At 61.2% G+C, this 25763-nt stretch overlaps 1 protein-coding gene across 1 annotated transcript; it reads left to right on the top strand.

The window, feature by feature from the left end:
• The first annotated feature begins 8268 nt into the window (after positions 1–8268).
• On the top strand, positions 8269–25739 carry LOC117643274 (nascent polypeptide-associated complex subunit alpha, muscle-specific form-like). Its single transcript, XM_034382061.1, is given in 16 exon segments — positions 8269–8353; positions 9324–9536; positions 10020–10173; positions 13072–13265; positions 13356–16868; positions 17458–17839; positions 18061–18367; positions 18369–18642; positions 19264–19512; positions 19779–19823; positions 19875–19960; positions 20150–20338; positions 20419–20582; positions 21849–22024; positions 22128–22550; positions 22644–25739. Coding segments are annotated over 15 exon segments (6267 nt in total). The 5' UTR covers positions 8269–8353; positions 9324–9458; the 3' UTR covers positions 22677–25739.
• The last annotated feature ends 24 nt before the right edge of the window (positions 25740–25763 follow it).

Here is a 25763-nt window from a genome sequence, read left to right as displayed (position 1 = left end):
AGTATGCACGGCCTGCTCCACAGCGCCGTCGAGACCGCTATGGCGGGGCACACTGTTGCAAAACTTTTTCTCGAACCCCCACCCCGACAAACTCGTCTCGTTGACATTCTGCAGGGCAATGCTAGAGTTGCGGTCGGTCGGCAGTCGGCCCACGCAATGGCGTTTTGCTCTCGACTCGGGAATGGGTATCGATTTGACCCGGAGTTTGGTCGACGCGCCAGACGACGGACCGGACCGGACAGTCTTGCCAAAACAAGTTGCCAAAAATGCAAAAACTAGCCCGAAAACTAACCCCCGCTAGGCTGAGGTCTGAAACCTTTTTTTTGCCGCTGAAGCAACGTGGGAATTAGTTTTCCTGAGCCCTGAAAAGTGGCTACGCTGCGTAGGGATGACAGGCAGCTACACCCACTTCGAGCACCTTGGTCGACCTTGCTGCACACCTAGTGCCCGTAATTTCTTTTCCAGCCCTAATGGCCACGCAATGATGGACTAACGAGGCACATTCCGCGGCTGTGTGTGTGTGTGTGTGTGTGCGTGTGCGTGTGCGCGCGCGCGTGTGTGTGTGTGTGTGTGTGTGTGTGTGTGTGTGTGTGCCGCTTGCTCCGCCTCGTTTGCGTGCGGGGTGCTGGCATGTGCCTCGAGTACTTGCTGTCGATGGCGGTGTCGGAGCAGCCGATATGCACAAACTTTGCGGGCTGCAGATGTTGCCGAAGGGACACGTTGTGTTGTGGTCTGTGCAAGGCGCCTGCAAGGCGGCGTAGCGGCGCCGCTCACACGGCCATGGCCGTGGTGGGCCCTGTGGGCGCATTCGCAACGAAGGGCACTTTGGTGGTCACTTTGGTGGTCGCTCGGTGCCTGCCTCAAGGCAGCCTCAAGGCAGCCTCAAGGCGCGCACGGACCGACCGGGCCACGGGGCGGCTGTTCCAGGTTGCAGCGACCCCGAACCGCACCGCACACCCCGCCAGTAGCGTACTCAGAAAAAGACTTGAAAATAACGATGAGGACTTTTCCCTCCACGCAGGCAAATCTCATGTGGGTTTCGTGATGAAGCGCTCTTCATGCAACGCGGCGGCGGGGCTGGTACTTTCCGCATCATTTACGAATGCCCCCCTCCCCCCCTTCCCCTCCTTATCCCCATGTGTGTCGCGACCGCCACCCCCTCTGCGGCTTGGCCAGCCCTAAGGCGCTCAGTTCCACAGAAACGGGAAAAATGGTGTCCACTCGTCGCTCTGTCTCTCACGCAGCGCTCGCTAGCGCCCGCGGAAGCTCGGGTAGGCAACCCTCTGGTCGGCGAGCCCGGCGGGCTGGCCTACGCCACAGGCGTTTTCGGCCAGCAGTACTTCGCGGATCTGTCTCTCTCGCACTCGTGCGGCGCCGCGTGCTGTAGTGAGAGGGAGACATCGGCAAAGCAGTGTGTGCGCTCGGCCGCTCAGCCTGCGGGCAGGCTTCGTGATTCCGGACGTCCGCGGGTAGCGCACGCCGAAACATATTGAACGGCAAAATCAATCGCGGGCCGGGGTCGCGGAGCGTCGCGGAGCCCTACAGTGGCGCGGAGTCAGTGGTCGCCGGCGACAGAGCACACGGGACCGCGCGCATCCACGCGGACAAGGACAGAGGGCGAATGTTTGCGGTGACCAGCGGGCGGCCGGGTGTTGCGTGCGCGGGCCCGGGCGGGGCGTGGGGCGCGGGGCGCACGACGTGGCATATTCATGCGACGAGGGACGGGAGCGGCGCCGTGTTGATGCGCTTTAACGCCACCACACTGCGACAAGGCTAATCTTGCCGAGGGAGAATATGACGTTATTTGGCGCGCGAGTGTCGACGCGTGTCGCCGCCGCCTTGGCACCTCGCTGCCGGGGCCGCCGGGGCCGCCGGGGCCGCCCGGGGCGTGGTGGTGTATTTACCGCTCCACCTGAACCTAGCTCAATGTGTACACCTCCAGCGACCGCGCCGACCCCGAGCGCGACCAGGAAGTGGCGGTGGTCTCGGTCTATTTTCAGACTGCTACTCGCCGCCACGCCGCCCCCGCGCCGCCGCCGCGCAGAGGGGCCGCACGCCCCACACAGGTAACCCGATACGCTCCGCGCGCCCCGCGGCAGACGGATGGCCGGGCCCGCCCCGCCGCGCCACCGCGCCGCCCGAATCGTCCATGGCGAGCACGTTTTTATTGTCAACGGCCCGAGTGATTTGGCGTGGCTCTGGCTCTCACCGGCCGGGCGGGGCGGCGGGGAGGCGGGGGCGCCACTCTGTATCGGCATCGGCCGGGGAGAGGATGGGGAACGGAATGCGGCAATCTCGCCATCTCGGGAAATCTTCATCGACCGAGCATCGCGTCCTGGAAAGTAAAGTCTCGGATAACGGCCGGCGATTCGGAAGATAATCTTGGTAAAATCCAAGGCATGGCCGCCGGGCGATGCCGACGCGATAACGGCTGCAGGGGGTGTGCACACTGTGCAGGGTGTGGGCCCCTCCTCTCCTCCATCCTCCCCCCTTCCCCTCCTTCTTCATTTCGGTCCACAGGAACCACAGTGAGGCATCGCAAGGGTTCCGAGTCCAAGTCGAACGGAGAGGCTGAAGGTCGCCTAACGGACGCCTTACGCATGCCTAACGCGTCCCGAAGCATAACGCGGGGCTAACGCATGCCTATAGCGCGTGGAGAAGGCACAACGGCAACAGTGGAGGAGGGGCCCCCGCACCGCCCCTCCATAGTCCACGGCCCCCGGTCCCCGCCACTGCCTTTGGCGGCCACCACCCCCGCCCTGTCGATCGATACAAGGGTGAGGGGCCGCTGCCGCCCCCTGCCCCCGCCAGCATCGCCCCTGCAGGCCTGGAGGGGCGGTTGGTGCCCCTGCCCCCTCGGATGCGGAGTGAGGCTGTGCCACTTCCCCGCGAGAGACCAGGGGAGGGGAGGGGGGCTAAGGCAAAGAGAGTTTTATCGGTTCCGGGGTTAACCGGCGTCGCGCACCGTCGGGGTGCAGCCAACCTGGCCAAGCCGAGCCGCGGAGGAGGCGAGGCAGGCCGAATGGCTGGCCGAACGGCTGGCCGCGTTAGCCGGCATTAGCCCTTCCACCGGCCCCGCAGAGGGCCCCGCAGAGGCCCCCGCCTGGCCTGGCTGGGTCGCAGAGGTGAGGAGGTGTCCAGCCCCGAAGCGACGCCCCGCGCCCCACTCGGCGCCACCTAGCGCCAGCCAGCGCCAGCCAGCCCCCTCCAACTCCCCCTTGCCCCATTACGCTCGCGGCGGCCTAGGCCGGCCAGAACTAGAGGCCAGGGAGGGTCGTCTTTCATTTATTTCCCTGCTCTTGTCCCAGTGGCGTGGTGCCGTGGTGGCGTGGCGCCTTGGTGCCGTGGTGGCGGCGCGCCGTGGTGCCGCCCCGCTGGACCCGTCGGGTGCGCGCGGCCCCCGGCACGGAAAGAACGCGCAGAATGGAGGGTTGGCGCTGGTTGTCACGCAGCGCAGCTGGCGGGACCGGCTGCTGGGAGAATCAATTAAAAATGAGCAAAAGAATGAAAGTTTTAGGGCCAGCTTGGACGTGACGGTACTTTCCGCGCACCGAAAAGTCCATACGATACATGGAAATGGAATATATTAAAAAGTAAGGCGATCGCGCTATGGTAATTTGTGGCCACCCCCTCGGTCTAGCTTCGCGCTGCTTCAGGTCGTCCAAACGGCCCTCGAGTGGAGGTGCATCCGAGAACGGCGAAACGGCGCGAGAATGGGGGAGATTGTTTTGAAAGTTGGAGAAAGTTGTGGACCGCTTCTTGTTGGCAGTGTAGTCTGGGATGCGGCGCTAGGCAGCAGACGGGCCTAGGGTGGCGCCGCTGTGGGGGCGGTGCAGGGCGGTGCAGGGCGGCGGCGACTCCAGCCTGCCCTTCGTCCTTCGTCCCCCGTCCTTCGTCCTTTATCCTTCGTCCTTCGTCTCGTCCTTCATCCTCCATCCTTCGTTCTTCCTTCATCCTTCGTCCTTCATCTCTTCCTCCCTTCCTCCGCACGGCCCATCCCCCAGTGCACGCCGTGCACGCGCATTCCTAAGGGCTCCTCGCCTCGCGGACCCGAGCGGACCCTGCTACGCCACGGCTACGCCGCTACGCCCTTAGCCCCCAGATGATGACGTCATCATCGCAGTTTGAGCCGCGCTGGCATGTCTGCAGGGGCTGCTAGGGCTGGGCAGGGCAGGGTGGATCGCTCCGCACCCGGTCGCCTGTCCCACCCCGCCCCATCCACCTGTCCGCTGCACTGCGCAATGCGATTGCGTATCCTTACGGTTATCTGCCTCGGGCTGTTCGTCTCTCGGGCCCCTCCTCTCCCCTCGGCCCTCCTGCTGGAGATTGAAAGAAGGCAGTGACGTGCTGGAAATGTAGAGGGTCGGAAGGAGAGGGAAAGCGCGCGCGCGCGTGTGTGTGTGTGTCTGTGTGAGTGTGAGAGTGAAAGAGTGAGTGAGTGAGTGGGTGTGAGTGTGTCTCTCTCCCTCTCCGGCGTCTGAGGACCGCGCGACGCAGCAGGAGTCTGCGGGGGTCTGCGTGCTCTGCGTGCTCTGCGTGCTCTGCGGTACGGACGGCGGACGAGGCGGGGGAAAGCAGGAAAACAGGAAAATGACGCGGAGAGAGGGAGACGGAAGCTAGCTGAGGTCGGAAAGGGAGGCCGCTGGAAGCCAGCTGCAAGCTGGTGGAAGACTGGAGGGCTGGAAGACTGGAGGGCTGCAGTTTGGAAGGGGGGTCGACGCCGGCGACGACGCGACGTACCCCCGCGACCTTTGCGATGCCGGCAGCTCCGTCCCGTCGTCGTCGCGGCCCTCCAGACCTAATCAATGTGGAGGGGTGAAGCGAACGTGAATCCCAGGGACACTGCGGCCGCGTCGGAGAAGTTGGACGAGGTGGACGAGGTGGACTCCAGGGGAGGCTTCTGCAATCAGGCGAGAGGCAGCAGGGGGCTGTCAGACGGCAGAACGCACTACACCGGTATGAAAACTTTCCATTTTCTTTTATTTTATTTGGAACAAGTGTACAAAGTGTTGCGAATCAGGATAGCTAACCGGCTTGGCACTCTGATGAGTGATTTCCGGCTGCACGTCAGCTTGCTGGCGCACGCTGGCGTGGTGGGGAAGCCGGCAGCTCGCCGTCAAGGCGGAAGCCACGTGAGTGGGTGCGTCCGTGTGACTGTGTGAGTGTGTGTGTGTGAGACCATACCGCGGATTGACATGAAGTGTGAGCCGGGTACATGTCAACCAACAGGTTGGTCTCGGTACTCGCGCGGCGTGGCGCGGCGTGGCGCGGCGTGGCGCGGCGTGGCTCTACCCCGGGTCGGCAGCAACCCTCTGGCCGCGCCACGCCGCTCACTCGCACGGCGCGATACTCCTTGCCAATGACCTCTTCATTGATCCAATCTACCCTTCTCCGTCCCCCTCCGTTTCTGGCCGTCAGTCTCTCTCTTCCCCTCTCCCTTCCCTCTTCCTTTTCATTTCCTTTCTCGCTCAGACAGCACTGCAACGGCCGGCGGGGCGGCGGGGCTCGAGGGGCGGCCGGGAAGGGGAGTGCATACCACACGGCACGTTTCGGTGCACCGCAAAAACGAGGAGCACCACGACGTCGCGACGTCCTTCACGAAGAAGCAATTTTCTAATTCCCCGGGGAGAGGCGCGCGGCTAACTACGGAGTCTGTTTTACGACGTTGTTTTTATGTTTGTTTCCTTCCCTTGCCGGGTGGTGTAGGCCGTGGTGCAGGCCGTTGTGTAACTTGGCGTCGAGGGCGCCGGAGGGCGCGCATTGCATAACGAAGCAGTGTTGTGCGCGCCCTACGCCCTGTGCCCTGCGCCCTGTGCCCTGCGCCCTGCGCCCTGTGCCCTGTGCCCTGCGCCCTACGCCCTGTGCCCTGTGCCCTGCGCCCTGCGCCCTGCGCCCTGCGCCCTGCGCCCTGCGCCCTGTGCCCTGCGCCCTGCGCCCTGTGCCCTGTGCCCTGCGCCCTGTGCCCTGCGCCCTGTGCCCTGCGCCCTGCGCCCTGCGCCCTGCGCCCTGCGCCCTGTGCCCTGTGCCCTGCGCCCTACGCCCTGTGCCCTGCGCCCTGTGCCCTGCGCCCTGCGCCCTGTGCCCTGCGCCCTGTGCCCTGCGCCCTGTGCCCTGCGCCCTGCGCCCTGAACCCTCCCACCTGCCCCGAGCCAGGCGAGAAAAAGAAGGACGAAGTCGTTAAGCAGTGAGGCGCTCCCTGACCACACTGCTCTAACAAATCGATGAGTAAACAGCGGGGTGAAACCAGCAGTGACCGAACTCTCTATATAATGCAGGGTGCTTAAAATTTCCAGTGTTGTGATCGACTACGGGTTAGAACTACTAACTCCGGGCAAGAGCATTTTCTTATGAAAAATAAATACATGGCGGCGGGATTCGAGCTCCAGTTCTCGGTGTTGGTGGCCGTACCCTTTTCAAACTCGAGCAGACGAGCCCGTATGCCGCGTGAAGTGAAAAAGTGCTTTTGACGCCGAGTTTTTTCTGCCCCCTGATTGGCGCGGCTGCCTGCGGCTGGCCGTGCCGATTGGCTCAAGGGTCGGAGGGCCGGAAGCGCCGGAAGTGCCCACGCCCAGCAGGCCCTCCAGGGCCTCCAGGGCCGCACCTGGGTCTGGAGCGGCATAGCTAGAGGCACAAGGCTGACCGACCGATGCCCAGTCGGCCCAGCCCAAAGCGCAGCCCGGAAAGTGATTCCAAGTGGACAGTTTGGGGTCAGCGCTGCCTGGCAGTATCCGCAAAGAACTCTGCAGAATCAAATCTTGCACTGACTATAGAATATTATAAATGCACTCTAAATGTCTTACGAAGAAATTTCCCATAATACGAAGGAAATGGCGCAAGCATAATACGAAGGTGGTTTTTCTTCGTATTACGAAGGTTTTTCTTTGTATCTTACAATGAAAAAGCTAAAAAGATTCGTATTACGAAGGAATATTGCTTCGTATTATGCTTGCGCCGAATTCACTGTAACATACGAATAACATAGGGCAAATTTCATTGTAAGACATTTAGAGTGTGATTGTGTTGGTTCTTAGGGACTTTTGGAGATTATTTTAGCGCCGGCCTCGGAAAGCTTTCAAAGTGTCGAAAATCAAATATTGCTGTATTGCTGACTTTGGGCTGACACTGCCACCAATCCACCTGCGGTCAAAGGCCTCCCTCAACGCTTTTGTATTCTTAAGACCCCACCCTTTCATATCCCGGCGCGGGAGGGCTTTGACCGCAGCTAGTTTGGGAGCAGTAGCTTCACAAAGTTGGTCAAAAAGTGAGTGAATCTCCGAAAAAGGCCGTTTTTGCTGACTTTGGGCGGCCCTTGTGTCCAATCCAGCTGCGGTCAAAGGCCTCCCTCATCGCTCTAGTATTCTTAAGACCCCACTCTTTCATATCCCGGTGCGGGAAGGCTTTGACCGCAGCTAGTTTGGGAGCAGTAGCTTCACAAAGTTGGTCAAAAAGTGAGTGAATCTCCGAAAGTGGCCGTTTTTGCTGACTTTGGGCGGCCCTTGTGTCCAATCCAGCTGCGGTCAAACGCATCCTCAACGCTCTAGTATTCTGAAGACCGCACTCTTTGATGCCCCGCTTCGGGAAGGCTTTGACCGCAGCTAGTTTTCACCGCAAGACTGCTGCCAAACAAGGCGGGAAATCGCACTCCGTAACAAAGACGTGCTAAAGGGTACCAAAGTCGCGAGTGATTACCCCTCCCCGTGGTGGATTGGCTACTGCCACCTCGCGGCGCGACGGACGCCACACCGCGGTCGCCACCTCGCTGGCGGAGGGCGGAGGGTCGATGCTTCGATTACCCGCCCTTCCCGGCCACGCAATGCCACGTAATGCTCAGCAGCCCCATTAAAGAACAGGACACGTCGCGTGGCTGGAAAAAACAATTTTAACCTCGGGGACTGGAACCGGGATCGCGATACGGCTGATGGAGGCGACTATCTCTGAAATTGACGTCGGTGGTTACTGGCGCGCGCCGCCTGTGATTCGCGAAGCTCAGACCTGACCTAACCTTGTTCTTGTTGTTCCAGGGATGCGGCTGGCGGGGCGGGCTGCCCGCGGGGCTGCCCCGTGCTGACGGCACGCCGCGGCACGCCGCTCGTCGAGGGCCGCGCAGTGGCGGCCGTGGCGGGGGCGGGCGGGGCGCGGCGGCGCGGGGCTGGCGGCTGACGATGCGGCATCGCGGTCGTGCCCAGGATGGAGCAGCCCGGCGTGCCCGGCGGCCTCTCACCGCTGCAGCTGCCACGCCGCACGGCGCGCGCACCCACGCCCCGACTCGGGCCGGCGCCCATCGCCTCCTTCGAAGACCTGAGCTCGGAGTCGCTCGAGTCGCCAGCTAGCCCCCCCACCGACCAGCTACCCGGTGAGTTGGTGACGCCGCCTGGCCCGCTGGTTTGGAGTGGAGCCCTCGGGGCTTTGCCCTGTGGCTTTTCGCCCACTGGCCCTGCCAGGCCCTGCCCATGTGTCTCTGCTTTCGATCTCCAATAAACTTGCAAGGTCCTGCTTCGTCCTTGGTCCTTCTCTCTGTGTCTGTTCTCTCTGTCCCACTCCCTCCCCGTCTCGCTTCTGCGTCGCCTCGGCCTCCGCGCAGCTTCCCCTCGCCACTCCGTGCACTCCGTGCACTCCGTGGACGGCATGGCTAATCATCCCCATCCGAAAATAAAAGCTGATGAAACGAAAACAAGGGCCTTACTTGAAATAGTTAGAAACGTAACAAGAACGTTAGACTTGACATAAATTGTGCTTAGATAGAATAGTTTCGTTGAAAGAGAAAGTGTAACGGAAGCGTAGAAAGCATAGGAGTCGTGACTAAATTCTAGCGAGCGACAACACACAAAACTAAAAGGGGGAACAAACGTCCACTTTCGAGCTTGGCGACGCTGCATGGCGTTGAACTCGGATCTCTGCGACGCAGAGCGGCATCTCTTCCAACTCACCTACCGAAGCAATGTACGGTGCGGACATCGCCACTGTTCTCGTCGTTGATAAATTCCAGAGCGACGTGACAGGCTGCTCGTGAGCCCCAAGCCGATTTCTCTCGCTCTCTCTCTCTCTCTCTCACCGCACTCAGAGGGGAGCACGCTTTCGCACGATTGGGCGCCACTCCCGTCAAAGCTTCTCTCTCGCTCCGCGCGAAGCCGGCGAAGCCGTTTCGCCGCGAAGCGCGAAGCGCGCGAAACCCTCAGCAAGGAAACCACGCCAAACCCGCATTCGTCCTTCTCCACTCTCCCCGTCTACACTGTCTCTCTATCTGCCTGTCTGTCTGTCTGTCTGCCTGTCTGTCCGTGGCACAGGAACAAAGGGAATGACGCCTGTATGTTGTGCATGTGTAGACTGGCGCGGCCCCACCAGCCCCGGCCTCGGCCTCCTCGGCCTCCCCACCAGCCCCGGCCTCTGTCCCGGCCTCGGCCTCGGCCTGCGCTGACTGTCGCGTTGCAGGAGAAGAAGGCCGGGCCAGCAGGGCCAGAATGGCGGCCCCGGCCACCACCACGACCGTCGTCATCCCCGCCACCCCTTCCTCGTCGACACACCGCTCCGAGCTTCAGGTACTGAGGCACTGCCAAGGCACTGCCAAGGCCGGCACGGCAGGGCGCCAGGCTTGCCCATCGAGCTTGCCGACGGTCCCGCCGCCCGCCGGCACACGCATGCGACAGCCGCCAGCACTCTCACTCATTTCGAAAAGGAAACGAATAACCTCAACAAAGTCCGAAGACACGTCTCGCTGCGAGCGTCTTGTTCGATGTTCCAATGTGGCTGCCCGGCTGGTGGGGGCACTGCCGGGCAACGCCCGGGCCACACGCCTCCCCAGGCCGGCTATCGGAATTCCAGCCACTCATTTCCCCCTTTGTCCTCATCGGTCCCAGCGAGGACCGGCCCGGGATCGGGCACTTCTTGGCGTGCATCGTGTGTCTGCTCGGCTCTCGGGCCCGCACGCCCCGCACGCCCCGCACGCCCCGCATGAACAGTGTAGATGACGTAGACCTGCGGTGCCGCGGCGGTGCCGGTCCTCACGCGCGCTGCTGTTGCAGGCGGACAGCTTTGGCGGCGAGGGCGCCTCGTCCTCGGCCTCGGCCTCCACGGCCACGCTGGGCATCAGCCCCGGCACCCCTCGCATCGACATCAGCAGGGCCTCCTCCTCCAGCCAGCAGGACGACTCGAGCCCCGAGCGGGAGCTCACGGCCGGTGAGTCAGTCAGGGCGAGGCGAAGCGGCGAAGCGAAGCGACGGAAGCGGCAGTGACTTGACTTTACGTAGGCGTACTTCGTACTTTCGGCCGGCATGACATCCAACGACATCGCGGCCTCGGGGCCGGCTCGAATCGTCTCTCTACGTCTCTCTTTCACACCGCACTGCTTGACGTCTCTCTTCTCTCTCTCTCTCTCTCTCTCTCTCTCTCTCTCTCTCTCTCTCTCTCTCTCTCTCTCTCTCTCTCTCTCTCTCTCTCTCTCTTTCTCTGCATCTTCTCTTTCTGCTTCTTCGTCTTCCTCTTTGCTTCTCCATCTTCTTTCGCTGCAAGGCAAGGGTGGGCCGGGCTGGGCTGTCGCTAAGCCTCGAGCGCCTGTGAGAGAGCGGGTAGACTGTCCCGCAAGACGCGGACGCTCTCCGGGCTGGCCTATCCCGTTTCGCGCAGGCGTTTCTCCGCGTTTCTCCCTCTGGCCAACCAGATTGTCTGCATTTTCTTTTCCTTTTCTGCTTCTTCGTCTCTCTCTCTCTCTCTCTCTCTCTCTTGATAACTCCGCCTGCCACTACCTCTTCACCACACCGTGCACTAACGTCGTCAACACACTGCCAATCTGAGGCTTTCCTTTGCGGCCGGGTTTACGTCGTTATTCTTTCATATTCCACGTCTTGCTTCTTGATGTTTACTCACCTACTTTGCCGACTGCGCACACACCGAACACCACGTTCTTTACACAAAGCTTTGCGACGTCGTCGTGAGGCGGCACGCAGTGTCCTCGCTCCCCTAGTGCGCCAAGTTGGTCCCGTGGTAGCAGCCCCCGTGGTAGCAGCCGTAGCGGTAGCTTAGCCTGTAGCGGTAGCTCGTTGTTTGGCTCGGCGCCCCACCCCTTCCCCCATCCCGGACAGGTGGTTGTCGTCCTCGGATGAGTGGCTGCCTTGTGGCTGCCCGGCGGCTGCTCGGCGGCTGCGCCGTGGACCCGTGTCACGACGTCTAAATTAAGCCCTAGAAACGTGTGGAGGGGGCCGTGGGCTGCCGTGGGCCGTGACAGGCCCTGCCGCCCGCCCTGCCCGCCCTGCTCCCCCCTCTGGCTCCGGCAGTGTCCCTCCGGCAGCGTCCCTCCGGCAGCGTCCCTCCAGTGGGGTGCCGATAGTGCGCGGTGGAGGATCGCCACACTGTAGGAAGCTCGCGGCCGCGAGGTGCATGGGAAACTACGTGACTAGGTGCTGTCCGCCACGGAGGCAGGAAAGACAGAATCCAGAGGGTGAGTGTGGGCGGGGCGCTGCTTTTGGCCGCTTCGCGGGTCACCGGGCAAGGAGGCATTTGGTTGTTTCCGCTTCCCGTTGCTAGATTTTATACCGTAGCCGCACACTCTGGAAGTCTTATGGCGGAGATTCTCCGTGATATGTTGTTGCAGCTGAATTCTTCACTTACCTCCGAAACTTCAACGCAACTGATGTTGTCGAATTTCTTTAGTATTGTGGAGAAAATCGGAGAAAATCTTCACCATAATATTTTGCTGTAGCCTTTATAGTACTGTAAGATATTTAGAAAGTGGTCACTATAGAGGACAGTACGTGTTGATTTTGTTTAGAGTGTAGTGGGATGGTAGAAAGGGCGCGCTGTTTCCTTGTTTTTGTTCCAACGGCCGCGCGGTGGGCCCCCGCGTAGGCCCGCTCACGGACCGGACAGGCAGGCCTCGTGCCACGGGCGGCGGAACTGAAAATAAAACTTTTACCCGCGAAAAGGCGTCGCTTCGCCTCGTGGCGTGTGGGCGTGTGGGCGTGGACGCGGTGGGATGTGGGGAGGGCGAGGGTCGGCGCGGCCTGTCGTGCAGAGGCCCCGCCGAGGTGTTGGACAATTTTATTTCCGTTGCCTCCAGCTTGCACCCCCCCCCCCCTTCCCCGTGTGGTGCAGGTTTCCACCACCGCAGTCATTTTCCAGAAGAAGGCGCACCAATCCGCCGTTCCGCGTGCATCACGGTGCATCAGCGCCCTCGTCACTCCGTCTCACCCGCACCCCGCGGGACGCTACGCCAGTGCGACGGAGACAGATCGACGACAGCACAGTCGGGAATCAAACTGCAGGCAGCCTCGCTCGCTTTCCCCATTCTCCCGCTGAGAAACTCCGCGACGAACACGCTTTGATACATCACAAGAATGCACCCCCCCCCCCCTGCGCTTTCCGCTCAGTGCTCGCCTTAATTGCGCCGCGGATCTCCATCCCCGTCCCGCTCTCCGTGAAGCAGTGCCTCAGCGCCTCTCGGCCTCGGCCCGCGCCGCGCTGTGCCGCGCTGTGCCGTGACGCCAGCGCACACGACGCCGAGGCCTCGGCCTTGACCTCGCCGTGCCGTTATTGGACCGCCGAATTTGTTCCATTCCGCTACCAATATAGATTCCGGCCCTGCCTGCCTGGCTGCCTGCCTGGCTGCCGCGCGCGTCGTGACGGATACCCCGTGTTATGTCAACCAGCCGCTGTAAATGCCACGCCTCCCAGCCACCTTCTGTTCCGCTGCCTCCTCGCGGACGGGCGGGCGGCCGGGTGGATGGGCGGGCGGGGCGCAAAGGGTAAAGGGTGAAGGGTGGACGTAAGGGCGTCCAAATTATATCTCCTTGGCTGCGTGGCTGCGCCAAGGCCTGTGCCCCGCTCGCCATGCCGCCGAGGCCCCAAGGCACACCAAGGCTGCCACGCCGCCACGCCCTGGCTGCCCCATTTGCGCCCCGCTGGAACAAATTCGATTTGCGAGCCACTCGTCTCCGCCGCGACAGGCGTCCGCCGGCCTCCACCGACCTTCCCGTCGTCGACAGCACCGAGACCTCGTTCCCCGCACAGCGCGCACCACCGCACTGCGACGGCCTCGGCGACGGCCTCGGCGACGCTCTCTCAATGCCCCTCTCGTTGCAGGCGGCGACTCGGCGGCGGCGGGTAGCGGCGGTGGGGGTGAGGCCAAGCTGCTAGGCTTCCTCGAGGAGGGCACCGAGGACCTGCGCTCGTCCACCGAGGAGCTGCAGTTCCTGGAGGAGCCGGGCACCGTCGAGGACCAGGAGCGGCGGCGCCGCGAACAACGCCACCGGCAGCGCAAGGAGAGCACGCAGTCGGCAAGTAGCACTTTCTAGTGCATGTGGCCTTATGCCCTGGGAACGAGCCTGGGAAGTCCCTCCACTAACAACCCTCATTTCCTTTTGCAGTGTCAAGCGGACCTCGCGCCGAACGACACCAAGGAGCGCAAGGACTCGACGTGCAGCGCGGAGGTCGCGTTCCTGACCAGCCACGCGGCGCGCCTGTCGTCCGTGGGCTCCGCGGCGTCGGCGTGCTCCGGGGCGTCGGGGCTGCGGTCCGGCGCGGCTTCGGCGGCACCGTCGCGTTCCCCGTCGCCGGGCAAGCTTCTGCTGGAGACGTCCTTCTGCGGCACGCGGCCCGCCTCGCAGGTCGTGAAGCAGGTGGTGTCCGTGAGCCTCGGCGCCAGCCCCTGCGCCAGCCCCAGCCTCCGCCGCGACTCGGAGGCCTCGCACCTCGCCCGCCACGACCGGCAGCGGCGGCGCACCATGGAGCGGCAGACGGCGCTCGAGGGCGAGGTGCACGTCGTGGCGCACGTCGAGAAGGGCGCGGACAAGGCGGACAAGGCCGACAAGGAGGAGCGCGAGCGGCAGGCGCGCCGAATCGCGGCCAAACGGGCTGACGAGGTGCGGCGCGCGCAGGGCAAGGAGCCCAAGCAGAGGCCGGCCGACGAGGACAAGGTGGAGATGGCCGAGAAGGTGCAGAAAGCAGACAAGGTGGAGAAGGCGGACAAGGCCGAGAAGGCCAAGGCCAAGGAGCAGCGGCCCAAGCGGCCGCGCAGCAAAGCCAAGGAGGACGCGCTGGTGCGCATCATCCCGCTGCACAGCTCCGACGAGGTGGACAGCGGCGAGGAGGAGGCGGAGGCGGAGGGGGCGGACACGCTGGGCCGCTTCGAGGGCCTGGACGACACGGAGGACCTGGAGGTGCAGCGGCGCCGGTGGCTGGAGACGCACGTCAGCCGCGACGAGGACCCCGAACTGGTGAGGATCATCCCGCTGCGCACCGAGTCCGTGGAGTACGCCGAGAAGGAGAGGGAGCGCCGCGAGTCCGAAGGCGGCACCGTGGGCAAGCGAAGCACGCCGTCTCCGAAGCGGCCCGCCCAGGAGCCGCGCGTCGAGAAGACCGTCGCTGTGATGGAGCAGCATCGGCCGAGCTCCAGAACGTCGACCCAGTCAAAGTCACCACAGCCGCCCAGGTCACCGCAGCCGTCGCTATCGCCGCAGCCACCGAGGTCTCCGCAGCCATCACTGTCGCCGCAGCCTCCGAGGTCGCCGAGATCACCGGGGGAGTCAGCCGGTGACGGCGTGGCCAAGGCGCCAGGGCGGCCACGCGGTGGTCGCCGGAAAACGGACCCGAACGCACTGGTACGTATCATCCCCCTGCACTCCGAGGACAGCTACGAGGGCTACGGCGAAGACGACGCGCGACCGCCGTCGCCGCTCAACGAGGCCATGCACGACCTTGGCCTGCCGGACGGCAAGGGGCCGCCGGCTAAACGGAAACAGCCTAAGGCCGTCGCCATCCCCACGGTGCCTGGATCCAGCCCCGCCGCCATCCCCAAGACGTCCCTCGGCAAGCCGGTAGAGCTGCCCAAGGTGCCCGACCTGGCGAGGAGCAAGGACACGGCCAAGGACACGGCCAAGGACACGGTCAAGGACACGCCCGGGCCGTCGCGGGTCGCCGAGCTCGCCGGCCAGAGCCAGAGAACGGGGCTGGGGCCGCGGCCAGCGCCGACCGGGGCGCCGACCGGGGCGCCGGGCAAGGTGCGAGCGGGGCCGCCGCGGCGAAGGGTGGACCCCAACGCGCTGGTGCGCATCATTCCGCTGCACTCCGAGGACAGCTATGAGGGCTACAGCGACGACGACAAACCGCCACCGAACCTGGAGTCGCCGACAGAGGAGCAGACGACGCTGCCGCCGCCAAGGTCACCGCTTATGGCCGAACCATCGGCTGCGGCTCAGCCCCCTAAGTCTCCCATTCCAGTAAAGTGTCCCCAACCACCGCCATCGCCCTCGCCTGCAGCCATGCCCGAGCCCCCCAAGTCACCGCAGCCACCCAAGTCTCCGCAGCCGCCGCGGTCTAGGCCGTCTCCCTCCGAAGGGGTGGCGCCGACGGAAGCGGTGATCGAGGCTCCCCCGCGCGTTCCCGGCAAGCCGAGAGGTCCTCGGCGGAAAGTAGACCCCAACGCGCTGGTGCGAATCATCCCCCTGCACTCGGAGGACAGTTATGAGGGCTACGGCGACGAGGACCTGCCACCGGAGTACCGCTCTGGCAAGTCACCGAAACCACCAACAAGTTTGCCCACGCAGCCAGCCAGGTCGCCGCAGCCTCCGAAGTCGCCACAACCGCCGGCCCAAGCAGCGAGCACGTCGTCGTCGGAGGCAACCACGGGCGACGCCGCGCAGCGTTTACCCGGGAAGCCAAGGGGAGGCCGTCGAAAAGTGGACCCGAACGCGCTTGTACGAATCATCCCTCTCAAGTCCGAGGACAGCTACGAGGGCTACGGCGACGAGGACCTGCCCCCGGAGTACCGGTCGACCAAGTCCACGTCCCAGCCGCAGGCGAGCCAGCCGGCACAGCCAGCCAGGTCACCGCAGCCCCCGGCACCGTCACTGCCGTCATCCAGCGCGTCCGGCACGGGGGACGCGTCGCAGAAGCTGCCTGGCAAGCCCCGCGGGCCTAGAAGGAAAGTAGACCCGAACGCGCTCGTGCGCATCATTCCCCTTAAGTCGGAGGACAGCTACGAGGGCTACGGCGAGGAGGACCTGCCCGACGACCTGCACCTGCAGCCACCCGGCCGACAGGGACCTCGAGGCAGCGGGGGCGTGGACGTCATCGTGGACGAGATCGACATGTCCAAGTGGCGGGAGCCGTCGTTCGAGGAGAACGACATGGTGTGCATCATCCCGCTCAAGGGCGACTACGAACCCCCGAAGCCGAAGCCCGCCGCGGCCAGCAGCAGCAGCAGGACGCAGGCTCGTCCACCGAGGGCGGACGGCGCGCGGAGGTCGCCGAAGATGCCGCCGGAGGAGGAGCTGGTGCGCATCATCCCGCTGCACAGCGACGACGAGGAGAAGGAGACAGCCCCCGCCAGGTCGCCGCGCGCGCCGTCTTCGCTCGACCGTTCGCCGCGCAGCCCGCTGCCATCCCCGGGCGTCACCGCCAAGGCCGTCGCCGCGGAGCCTCCCGCGGCCTCGAGGTCGGAGCCGGTGCGGCGGCGTAGACGATCTGACACCAGGACGCAGCAACAGCAGGCTGGCGACGAGCTGGTCAAGATCATCCCGCTGCACTCACCCGGCGACAGCGAGAGCGAGACGGAACTGGCCGGGTACGCGGCGGCCGCCAAGGCCAACAGGGAGCGGCCGCGGAAGGCCTCGGACACGCGCTCCACCGCCTCGCGCACGGGCTCTCGCGCGGGCTCCGGGTCGCGGACCAGCTCGCGCCCGGGGTCGTCGCGCTCCGAGCGCATGGAGCCGCTGCAGATCGTGCCGCTGGTGGACCCGGACACGGTGGAGGAGACGGGCGTGTGCTTCACGCGCAGGGACCTGGCCATCCAGCAGGGACGCCTCACGCCGTCCAAGGACCTGCTGTCCCAGGGCAGGATCACGCCGCTGTCCATCGCGCCCGACTTCCAGGACCTCCAGGTGAGTCTCGGAAGAACGCACCGCACCACCGACAGCCCTCCCTGCCCCGCTTAAGCCGCGGCCCGGCTGGTGCGGGTGGCCCTCGGGGCCATCGGCCTCCCCGGGCTGTGGAACCACGTAGAACTCGTAGACGGGAGCAGATCGTTTGACCTACCGAAATTAGACAACGTCCTGGCGCCGAGAGCCGCCCGCCCAGGCCAGGCTCCCCGAGCTGACCCCAAACGGCACGTCTTGGCTCCACTCGCTGCATGCCACTGTATATCTGTACCATACCGCCCTCAGAGGAGCGCCGTAGTCTAGCTTGCGGTACTCGCTGTCCTCGGTGTCGGTAGACGCTGCGCTCCGCTGTAAATGTCTGTACATTGCATTTCACCATTTTGTTTGCACTGCTGCATGTTGACCGGCTGGGCCGGGCTTGGCTTCCCCAGCTGTCACGACGAAGCACCAGCACCGGGTACTCCGTGTGCTCCACCCGGTCGCGGTTTTGCCTTGGCCCCAACCGCGCAGCACCATCGTCAGCAGCAGCCCCTTCCGAGTCGCACGCCCCTCCCGCCACGCCCCTCCCTCTCATGTCCGTGATGCACTACAGGTGGACGACTGGGGGCAGTCCGCGGGGCAGTCGGATGGCCTTGGCGCCAAGCCCGCCACACTGGAGCTGGGCGCTGGCTCGCTCAGCAGGCACCAGTTCGGCGCGTCGCCCAAACTGCCGCGGCGCAGCGACGGCCACGCCGACGGCCAGGCCGCTGGGTCGCGCAGCCCGTCCCCACCCCCCGCGCCTCCAGCCGCCGCGGTGGCGCGCAAGTCATCGCTGTCGTCCATCTTGTTCCGGCGCTCCGAGGTGCACAGCCCCGAGTCGCCCTCCACCAGCTCCGCCAGGCAGAGGCGCGCGTCGGCCGCCCCGGCCATCATGTCCTCGGCCGGCTCCCCCAGCAGCTCCTTCAGGGACTCCCGGAAGACCCGCGACAGGACTAGTGAGCATCCCCACTGGAGTTCGCTGCGGCGGTCACGTTCATATTGTTTTGCTCTGGAGGCGCCGTTACGGAATCTGCTCCAAACCCTCCGCTCCAACCCTCTGAATTGCTTCAAAATTAAGTGAAAACAGTCGAAAAGAGCAATCCGCCGCAGCGAACCTGTTGAAAATGAATGTAGCACCCGGTGACCGGTTAGTGACCCTGTCCGCCGCCGTCCGCAGCGCACTCCGCCGAGTCCGGCAAGCAGCGTCGCGAGAGCAGGGACGCCGGCAGGGTGGCGCCGGCACTGGCCTCCGACCACCGCGACGGCCGCGACGGCCGGGACGCGCCCAAGGACACCAAGGGTGGTGGAGTCTTTTCGGCGTTGTTCCGGAAGAAGGTACCAGGATGTTGGACTGTAGTAGAGCTTGCTGTAGTACACGGCCGGGCGAGGAGGGACTGCACCCAGGCCAGAAACGGAAATGTTGACTCGGTGTTTGAACCCACGACCATTCGCCGGCGTTGTTTTTCCCCCTGTAGTGCGCCAGGTCGTGGGTACATGCGCCACCAGCATGACGGCGTGCTGCCCTGGGTCGACAGTCCGCCCGCGCCGCGCCGAGCCCCCTGAACTAGACCCTCTGAATGAAGTGTTTGCCTGCTTGGCCGTGCTCTTGCAGTCTCTGCAGGAGCGACCCGACTTGCCCCCCACCCCCAGCACGCCCAGCCACGTCCACCTTGACGTCCACCCCGCAGAGGGCCCCGAGCACCCCGAGGGCCCCGACGAGGGCGTCGAGTTCAGCTTCACCTGCGAGGCGACCTACAAGGTGCGGAGCGCGAAGCGCGAAGCGGCACACTGCGGCCTAGCGCGACCGGCTAGCCGCGGCTAGCCCTCCCTTTCCGATCTTTCGCCGTCAGGCCCTTCTTCCGTCTTCCGTCTCTTTCTCTTCGTCTTCCTCCCCGTCGTGCATGAGAGTCGCTCTGACAAGTAGCCTCTGGGGTTGTCAATACCATGCTATGGCAGCCGTGAAAGCTTTACCTTTTGTTTTTATTGCTTTACGCTCAAGGTTTTCATTTAGGCGAGTTTAGTTTTGTTGTTGATACTGTAATATAATTAAGTAGGGCATGGGTAAACTTTGCTGGACGGTTTATTTTACGGTCCACTGTTATTGCATCTTTCGGTGGCTTGTCTACATGCCTGTCAGTCTGACTGTCTGTCTGTCTGTCTGTCTGTTTTCCTGCCTATCTCTCTGTGAATGTCTGACCCCATTCCTGTTTCTCTGCCTGCCCATCTGTCTGTCTGTCATTCAGTCGGCCAGCCCGTCTGTCCGCCAGTCTATCTGTTTCTCTGTCTGTTGGTCTGACTCTGCTTGTTGAGGTGAGGTAGCAGTTGGCCGCATGGTGTGCGCCTGGTTGTATTGTAGCGGTTTGGCTGCATGCTGTCACAGGAGTGCTTCCCGGAGACGACAGCCGACGACACTCCCCTGCCGTCAGTGTCCGTCAACATGCCGGCCTGTTTGCCTCCGGGCACGTCTCCGGGTACGCCTCCAAGTACTCCTCCGGGTACGCCCTCGGGTACGCCTCCAAGTACTCCTCCGGGTACGCCATCGGGTACGCCTAGGAGTGTTTTCCCGGAAGAGCCCAGAGGAACTTCGGAGGAGGGTTCGGGCTCCCCACCTCGCGAGCCAGAGGTAGGTGTGTTGTGAGGTTTCCGGGCTGTTTCCGGATGCCTCCGGGCTGCCCGCCGCGAGGCCTTGAAGCCTGGAACTGCCTGGAAGCAGAGGCTTCAGAGAGGCGATGGCTCGGCCGGGAAACGCGGTGCCGCGGTGTCATTCAGGCCGGGCAGCCTTTGTCGTCTCCTCGAGGTGTTCCCTTCTTCGCTGCGAAACTCTTTCTTCTTTTTATTTTCGCCTGTTTCCCTTTTCCTGTGACTTGTCCTGAGGCCCGCTCCGCTTTTCTCTAGATTCCACCCGCCGAAGTGCTGCCGCCCCCGCCAGCTCCCGAGCCCGCGCCGCCACCCGCGCCGACGCCCGCACCGACGCCAGTGGCACCGGCAGAGCAGCCGCCGCCGCTGCCCAAGAAGTCCGCGTCGCGGGACTCGTGGCCCGCGCCGCCACCGCCGCTGGACACCAACGCGAACCCGAGGTAAGCCGAGCGCGGAGCGCGGAACGCCGTGCAGGGTAGGCAATCCAACACACAGGTGTGTGGCGGGCTTGCCTGCCAAGGGGGGTTTTCAAAGCCGTGGCCCTCCGAAGTTACAGGGGTTACTCCCGACTGTAGGGGCTCGTGAAAGATAGAGACCTTTCGAAACCTGAAAAACAAACTGGATTGCAGCGGCGGCGTCGAGGACGACAGGCAGTCCAGGATGTCGTCGGGCTCGGAGCGGGAGGTGGCCCCGCCGCCGGCCGAGCAGCCCGAGGGCGAGGACGCGGAGGAGGACCACGAGACCAAGGGGCTGGTGCTGCAGCAGGATTCCTTCGACGACGAGCTTCCCTACGTGCCCACCACGCTGCCCATGGAAAGGTTTGCAATGAAACCCAACCGGCGTTTTGCTGGAAACTAAAAGCTTTCGGCAAACGACATGAACCACACTTGATTCGCAGGTCCGTCGCCGTGCCGCTGGTCCCGGTGAAGGAGCGCCTGGCCGCCGAGATGAAGACGTGCCCCATCGACAGGCCGCGCTCCACCACGCCCATCAACCCCTCCTCGCTGGAGGAGTACGTCGCGCCGGGAGCCGCGCCCGGGGCAGGCGCCTCCCCCGCAGCGGGTAAGAGAGAGAGAGGCCAACAGTGTAGTGTAGGCATTTGGTGGTTCGAGTCGGAGCGGAAACTGGGTGAAACAGGGTAACGTTTTCGCTCGCTCTGTCTTGCTCGTGTCCGCCGCTGTCCGTCCTTCGCGCCTCTGAGGCCACAGAGGGCTGTCCCTGGGCCGCCCTTAGAGGCCGTGGCTCACAAAGGCCGCTTACGAAGCCGCTCGGCGTCCCCAGGGGGGTCTGGGGACCCCAACCAGCTCGCCAACAAAGCCACTGCTCACTGGACGAGATCCCCAGACCCTCCTCAGGGTCCTCAGGCCTGGCGGTAGGCCTGTTCGATATCCGGTCGGTGTGGACCAACGCCGAAACAAACATCCGAACAGTAGTACGAGAGTCGAAAAACGAAGCGCGGGCAAACGGCCCGTCGGCCGGCGTGTCGATCATCGAACAGGCCTCGCCATGGCCTCGCCATGGCCTCGCCATGCCGGCTGTTGACACTGCCCTGTTGTAGGCGTGCTCACGCAGCTCTCGCAACTCACGCCGTCGGGTGCGCGTGCCTGGGCGTGGGTCTGCGTGGCGTGCTCGGCGCTGTCCTGGTGCCTGGCGTGGGCCGTGTCGCGGCGCGGCGTGGCGGCCGCCCTCCTTCAGCTGGCCCTGCACGTCCTCCTCCACGCCCTGCTGCACCTGCTGCTGCTGCGCCTGTGTACGTGGAGGGAAAGGCACGGCCGCGGCCCTGGCGAGAGAGGCGGCCGAGGTCCCGGCCACGGCCACGGCCCCGCCGGCGCCTTGGGGGGGACCGGCCCTACCGGCCCACAGGACATGTCCGGGGCGGGGCCGTGAGGACGACCCTAGACCGCCAGGCGCCGCGCCTAGTCTGCAGTAAGCGACACCATCAGGCTCTAGATAGGCGCAGGCAGGGCTGACGGCAAGGCTGCCCAAGGCATGGCGAAGGCGCGGCATTGGACGGCCCGGAAGGGTGACGTCATCAGCCCTTAGCCGAAGCCCTTCACGCTGTTCCACTAACTAGGCACGGGCTGCGTTGGGGCAGCCAGACCAGCCCTCACTCCCCGTAGGGCCACACCACGGACACGACCCGCGCACCTTGGCGCCCTTGGCGACGAGCTTGCTAGGCAACACCGCGGTCCCGTCCCGGACGTCCCGGACTCCAGGGCCGAGTAGACACTTTCGTAGTGGCGAGACCAATTTGTATCAGCTAGATGATGACGTCACAATGTGGGTGCTTGTGAGACCATGTTGCAAGGTGAACGTTCGGTGTTGCAGCGGGTGGCAGCGCTGGGGGCCGGGAGAAGCTCCGCATCAGCCTGCCGCGGACGGACTCCTTGACGCGGAGGTCGCGGCACCAGACGCGGCCCTGGCACGACTTCGCCTCGCAAGCGCTCAAACCGCGTAGCGACTCGCAGTCACCGCCACCGCTGCCGCCGCGAGCGCCTTCCACGGTAAGGGCGTGAACGCGACGTGAACGGCGCCTGCCTTGGCGCGCCTTGGCGCCAGCCTCGAGCTTGCCGTCAGGCTAACCTCTCCCGTCTTCGTGTCCCACAGCAACTGTCACACCCTCCGCAGCAGACCCCGCCGCCGTCGACGTGGATCAACTTCGACGAGGTCCCGGAGAAGCGCAAGGCCCCCGTCCGCATCCAGACCATCCCGTCGCGGGGCTCCATCGTGAGCGAGCCGGTGACGGCGGCGCGGCCCTCCGGCACGGCGTCGTCCACGGGCCACCACCATCACCACCACCACCACGTGCACTACGTGGACCCCGAGGACTGCCGCTGTGAGTGCCACGAGGGTGAGCACCGGCACGGGCCCGCAGGCGGCGCAGGCAGCGCCCCCGGCCCGGCGGCGTCCGGGTCGGCGGCCGGGCCAGCGTCCGGCGCGCCGCCAGCACGACCCCCAAAGGCACGGCCCTTCGGCATGGACCTCGACGTGTCCGGCAACCGCAGCAACCGCAGCAGCGCCACTTCCCAGGTAGGCCTACTCTGCTCTGCATTGCTAACCTAACCTAACCAACAACTTGAGTTCCGAAGTACTAATTTTGCTCTTTCTGTCGTCTTGTTCCAGAACGAGCACTCGTCGCCAGAGGGCGCAGAATGAGACGGTGCGACGAGAATTAGTTAATATTTGTTGTTATTTGATGCGTATGATTGCAATATAGTTTAATAGCAATACAAATGGGACAGTATCTTGTGCCCGACTTATTTGGCAGTGAGCATCCAGGTGTCATTGTCAATTGTTTTTATTACGTGGGTTTTACTTGTTGTAATTGTTGACGAGATGGTAATAATAGTAATGATAAGCTTTTATTATTACTAGTATTATTATAATCATTATTATTATTAATCAAAGGCTGTTTATTATGTTTCTTTTCTTTCGTCTCGCGGTACTTTCATATTCGTAGTCATTTTAATCCTTTCTCCCTCCTCTGTGTCCCTCTCTTTCCACGATGTGTTCGTGATCTCCTAGAGTGTTGTCACCCGGACTTCGTACTTGTGGTCTCCTTGAACAAAACGCCAGACGCACAGAAGTACGCAGCTCCACAATGAAGAAAATTACCTTTAGAATCTGTTGACAAGAACACTGTACACTGCAATATTATTATGCAATACTATCTTTGGCCCTTGGACGGGTGGTGCCATCCAGATGTGTGCTGTGGACAGGCACATCTCAACATATCGGAGCCAACCGTCGGTGGGTTTTAATTCTACGTTTCAAATTTAATTTGCTTTTTAGAAGCCTATCTGTCGATGTACTCTTTCAGGATACCCCTGCGTATAACATCTTGTCTGAATGTGTTCCTTTCGCGAAGCCTTCTTCTTGTGATGAGTCTTTCCGTGAAAGACGTCTACTATACCCGACTATACCAGAAGCGATAATTTTTATTTTTATTTTGTGACCTTCGTTTTTAAGACTGAAATGCAAACAAAGAAGTGTCCTCAGATATGTAAGTGGCCACTTATGCACAAAATTGAAAATATGATCTACTAACGCAATAATTCTGCTAAAAAAAATCTGTGTTTTCATGAAAGAACGTGTAAAGTTTAGCCAATAGCAAATACTGTGCGTCTCTATTATATTTTAAAGTACGTTCTTTTGTGTTATACGCGGCTTACATCAAAGTGGATTCCACTGCAATCAAGCGATTCAAGGGTCAGTGCGGGGAAGAATCGAACAGTGCGGGAGCGGGGTAAACTATCCCCATCTTAGACTGAATTGTCACATTTCGGTACCCGGAAATACTCCCCACCGCACCGGTTTGGTACCCCACACTATTGCGATTGCGTAACAGTATCAGTAAGTCTCAGAGAGCATTCCACTCTAAAAATTGGGCGTCCGGTTTTTCTCCACCCCTTGAGGTATTTGGTTCTGCCCCGCACTGACCCTAGTCTATACCCAGACTATTGTTATTAATTTAAAAATGTATCTGAGACTTTTTGTAAAAAAAAATGTGACAGTGGAGGTGGGCGACTCGCCATTTTATGTGCTTTTTTACTTAGTTTCAAACCTGCCCTTTTGAAAGGCCAAACGCACGAGAGAAAACGGCTGATGCAAAGATTGGATGGTAGTAACCCACACGAAGCCCGAAGTCGAATGGCATCGTAACGGCATCTGTCTTTGCGTTCATTATGCGAAGTTTGAGGTAAACTAAACAAACTTCCATTTTTCTATCACTTACGAGGGTTCTACAAATCTACAAATCCAGGCTGCGCGGTGCGAATGGTCGGCATGAGTAAAATTTTTAGTTGGTTTTTTTTCGGCAACGTCAGAAAAGTTTTACAGAACAATCGGTTGAAAATCTGTAGCTTTAAAACAAAATTGAGGCTGATGTATCTAAAAAAGGTTGTAAAGCTTGTGGTTTTGATTGAAATTGTGCTTACCTACATATCGCTGGCATTTCATGCGACCTGTGACCTTTGAGTGATGCTTTGTACCCAACTTTAATACCATTTTCATACCGTACCCTTATCAATTTTTGTGAATTCACTGCCGTTTTGCATTTAAGCGTGTACTTATCCTCAATAAGGTTTGGCGACGACTTACGCCTAAAGTGCATGGGAGAACAATCCCAACTTGTCTGTGTCATAAACACAGTAGAAACTATTTTTCTTTTTCAGGAAGACTGCTTTTTGAATTACTGAGTTACTTTCTTAGGTATTAATTATGAGCCCGTCGAGCAAAAGGGGAAAATTCATTCTTTTCAAAAGGGTTTCTTTGAGAGATGCGTGTTAATAAAGTGGCTACTACATATCACAATCTCAACTCCTCCCATGCACACAGTAGGTGAATTGGCTTTTAAGGTCCCCTAGCGCTGATAGTACTCTCTAGAGAGTATGTTCGACCTAGCATCCCTGTCTTCTCATATTGTACTTCGGTCTGAGCAGACATAACGTCTCACGTCCGTACTTTATCAGTCTGTTGGAAGCGGAACCTTCGCCTACCAGACACCTTACTTGGCGCATCAAGCGCTCGGGAAATGTCCGCTGTGTTCCAATTCCATCCTTGGGACAAACTAACGAAAACCATGCTCTAGTGCTGCCAATGTTTGCAGCTCCTTCCAATATACCCATCCATTTTGTCAATAAAAAAGGTAGAACATTAGACTCTTGTTCAGAGGAGAGAGACTGTAAAATGTTTCCTATGATCGTTGTTTAGTACTTTGAGCTAACAGCAACCTCGACATGAACTGAATGAATGACAGAGAATGTTAATTGATAGGTTGTGATTTGTTAGCAAAAGACGCCTTATCATTAGAACCAGGCTCTGCGAATTTCGATACGTAACATTATGCTGAATTTTCTTTAAGTGATATATTATTTTGAATCGTCTGGTATTCTAGGTTTGCAGTGCTACGTGTTCGGTTTTGTAAATGAATGTAATTGTTGCAAATTCTTCTATGAACTACAGTTTAAGGCCTGTTAGCGTTGTTATGAAAACTAACTATCGTTAGGTTGTGTTGTGGTAAAGAATTGCCACCAGAGTTGATTTTGTTTTGTTAGTGACTTTAACAGGGAACAATAATTAGAACAGATGAAATGTTGTAAATTTTGAGCTTTAATAAATGTGCATCCATCCCTTGTTACCATTATGAAACTGTTACTATGTGATGAGTCCCTTGTTGATGGTGTTCATTTGATAATATATTTAGGATGTTCTCTGCAATCTAGTCTTTATTTTACGAAAAAC

This window comes from Thrips palmi, unplaced genomic scaffold (assembly GCF_012932325.1).
Source record: "Thrips palmi isolate BJ-2018 unplaced genomic scaffold, TpBJ-2018v1 HiC_scaffold_1, whole genome shotgun sequence".
NCBI classification, from domain to species: domain Eukaryota; kingdom Metazoa; phylum Arthropoda; class Insecta; order Thysanoptera; family Thripidae; genus Thrips; species Thrips palmi.
The sequence above is the reverse complement of the archived record's forward strand: the minus strand, read 5'-3'. Positions and strand labels throughout refer to the sequence as shown.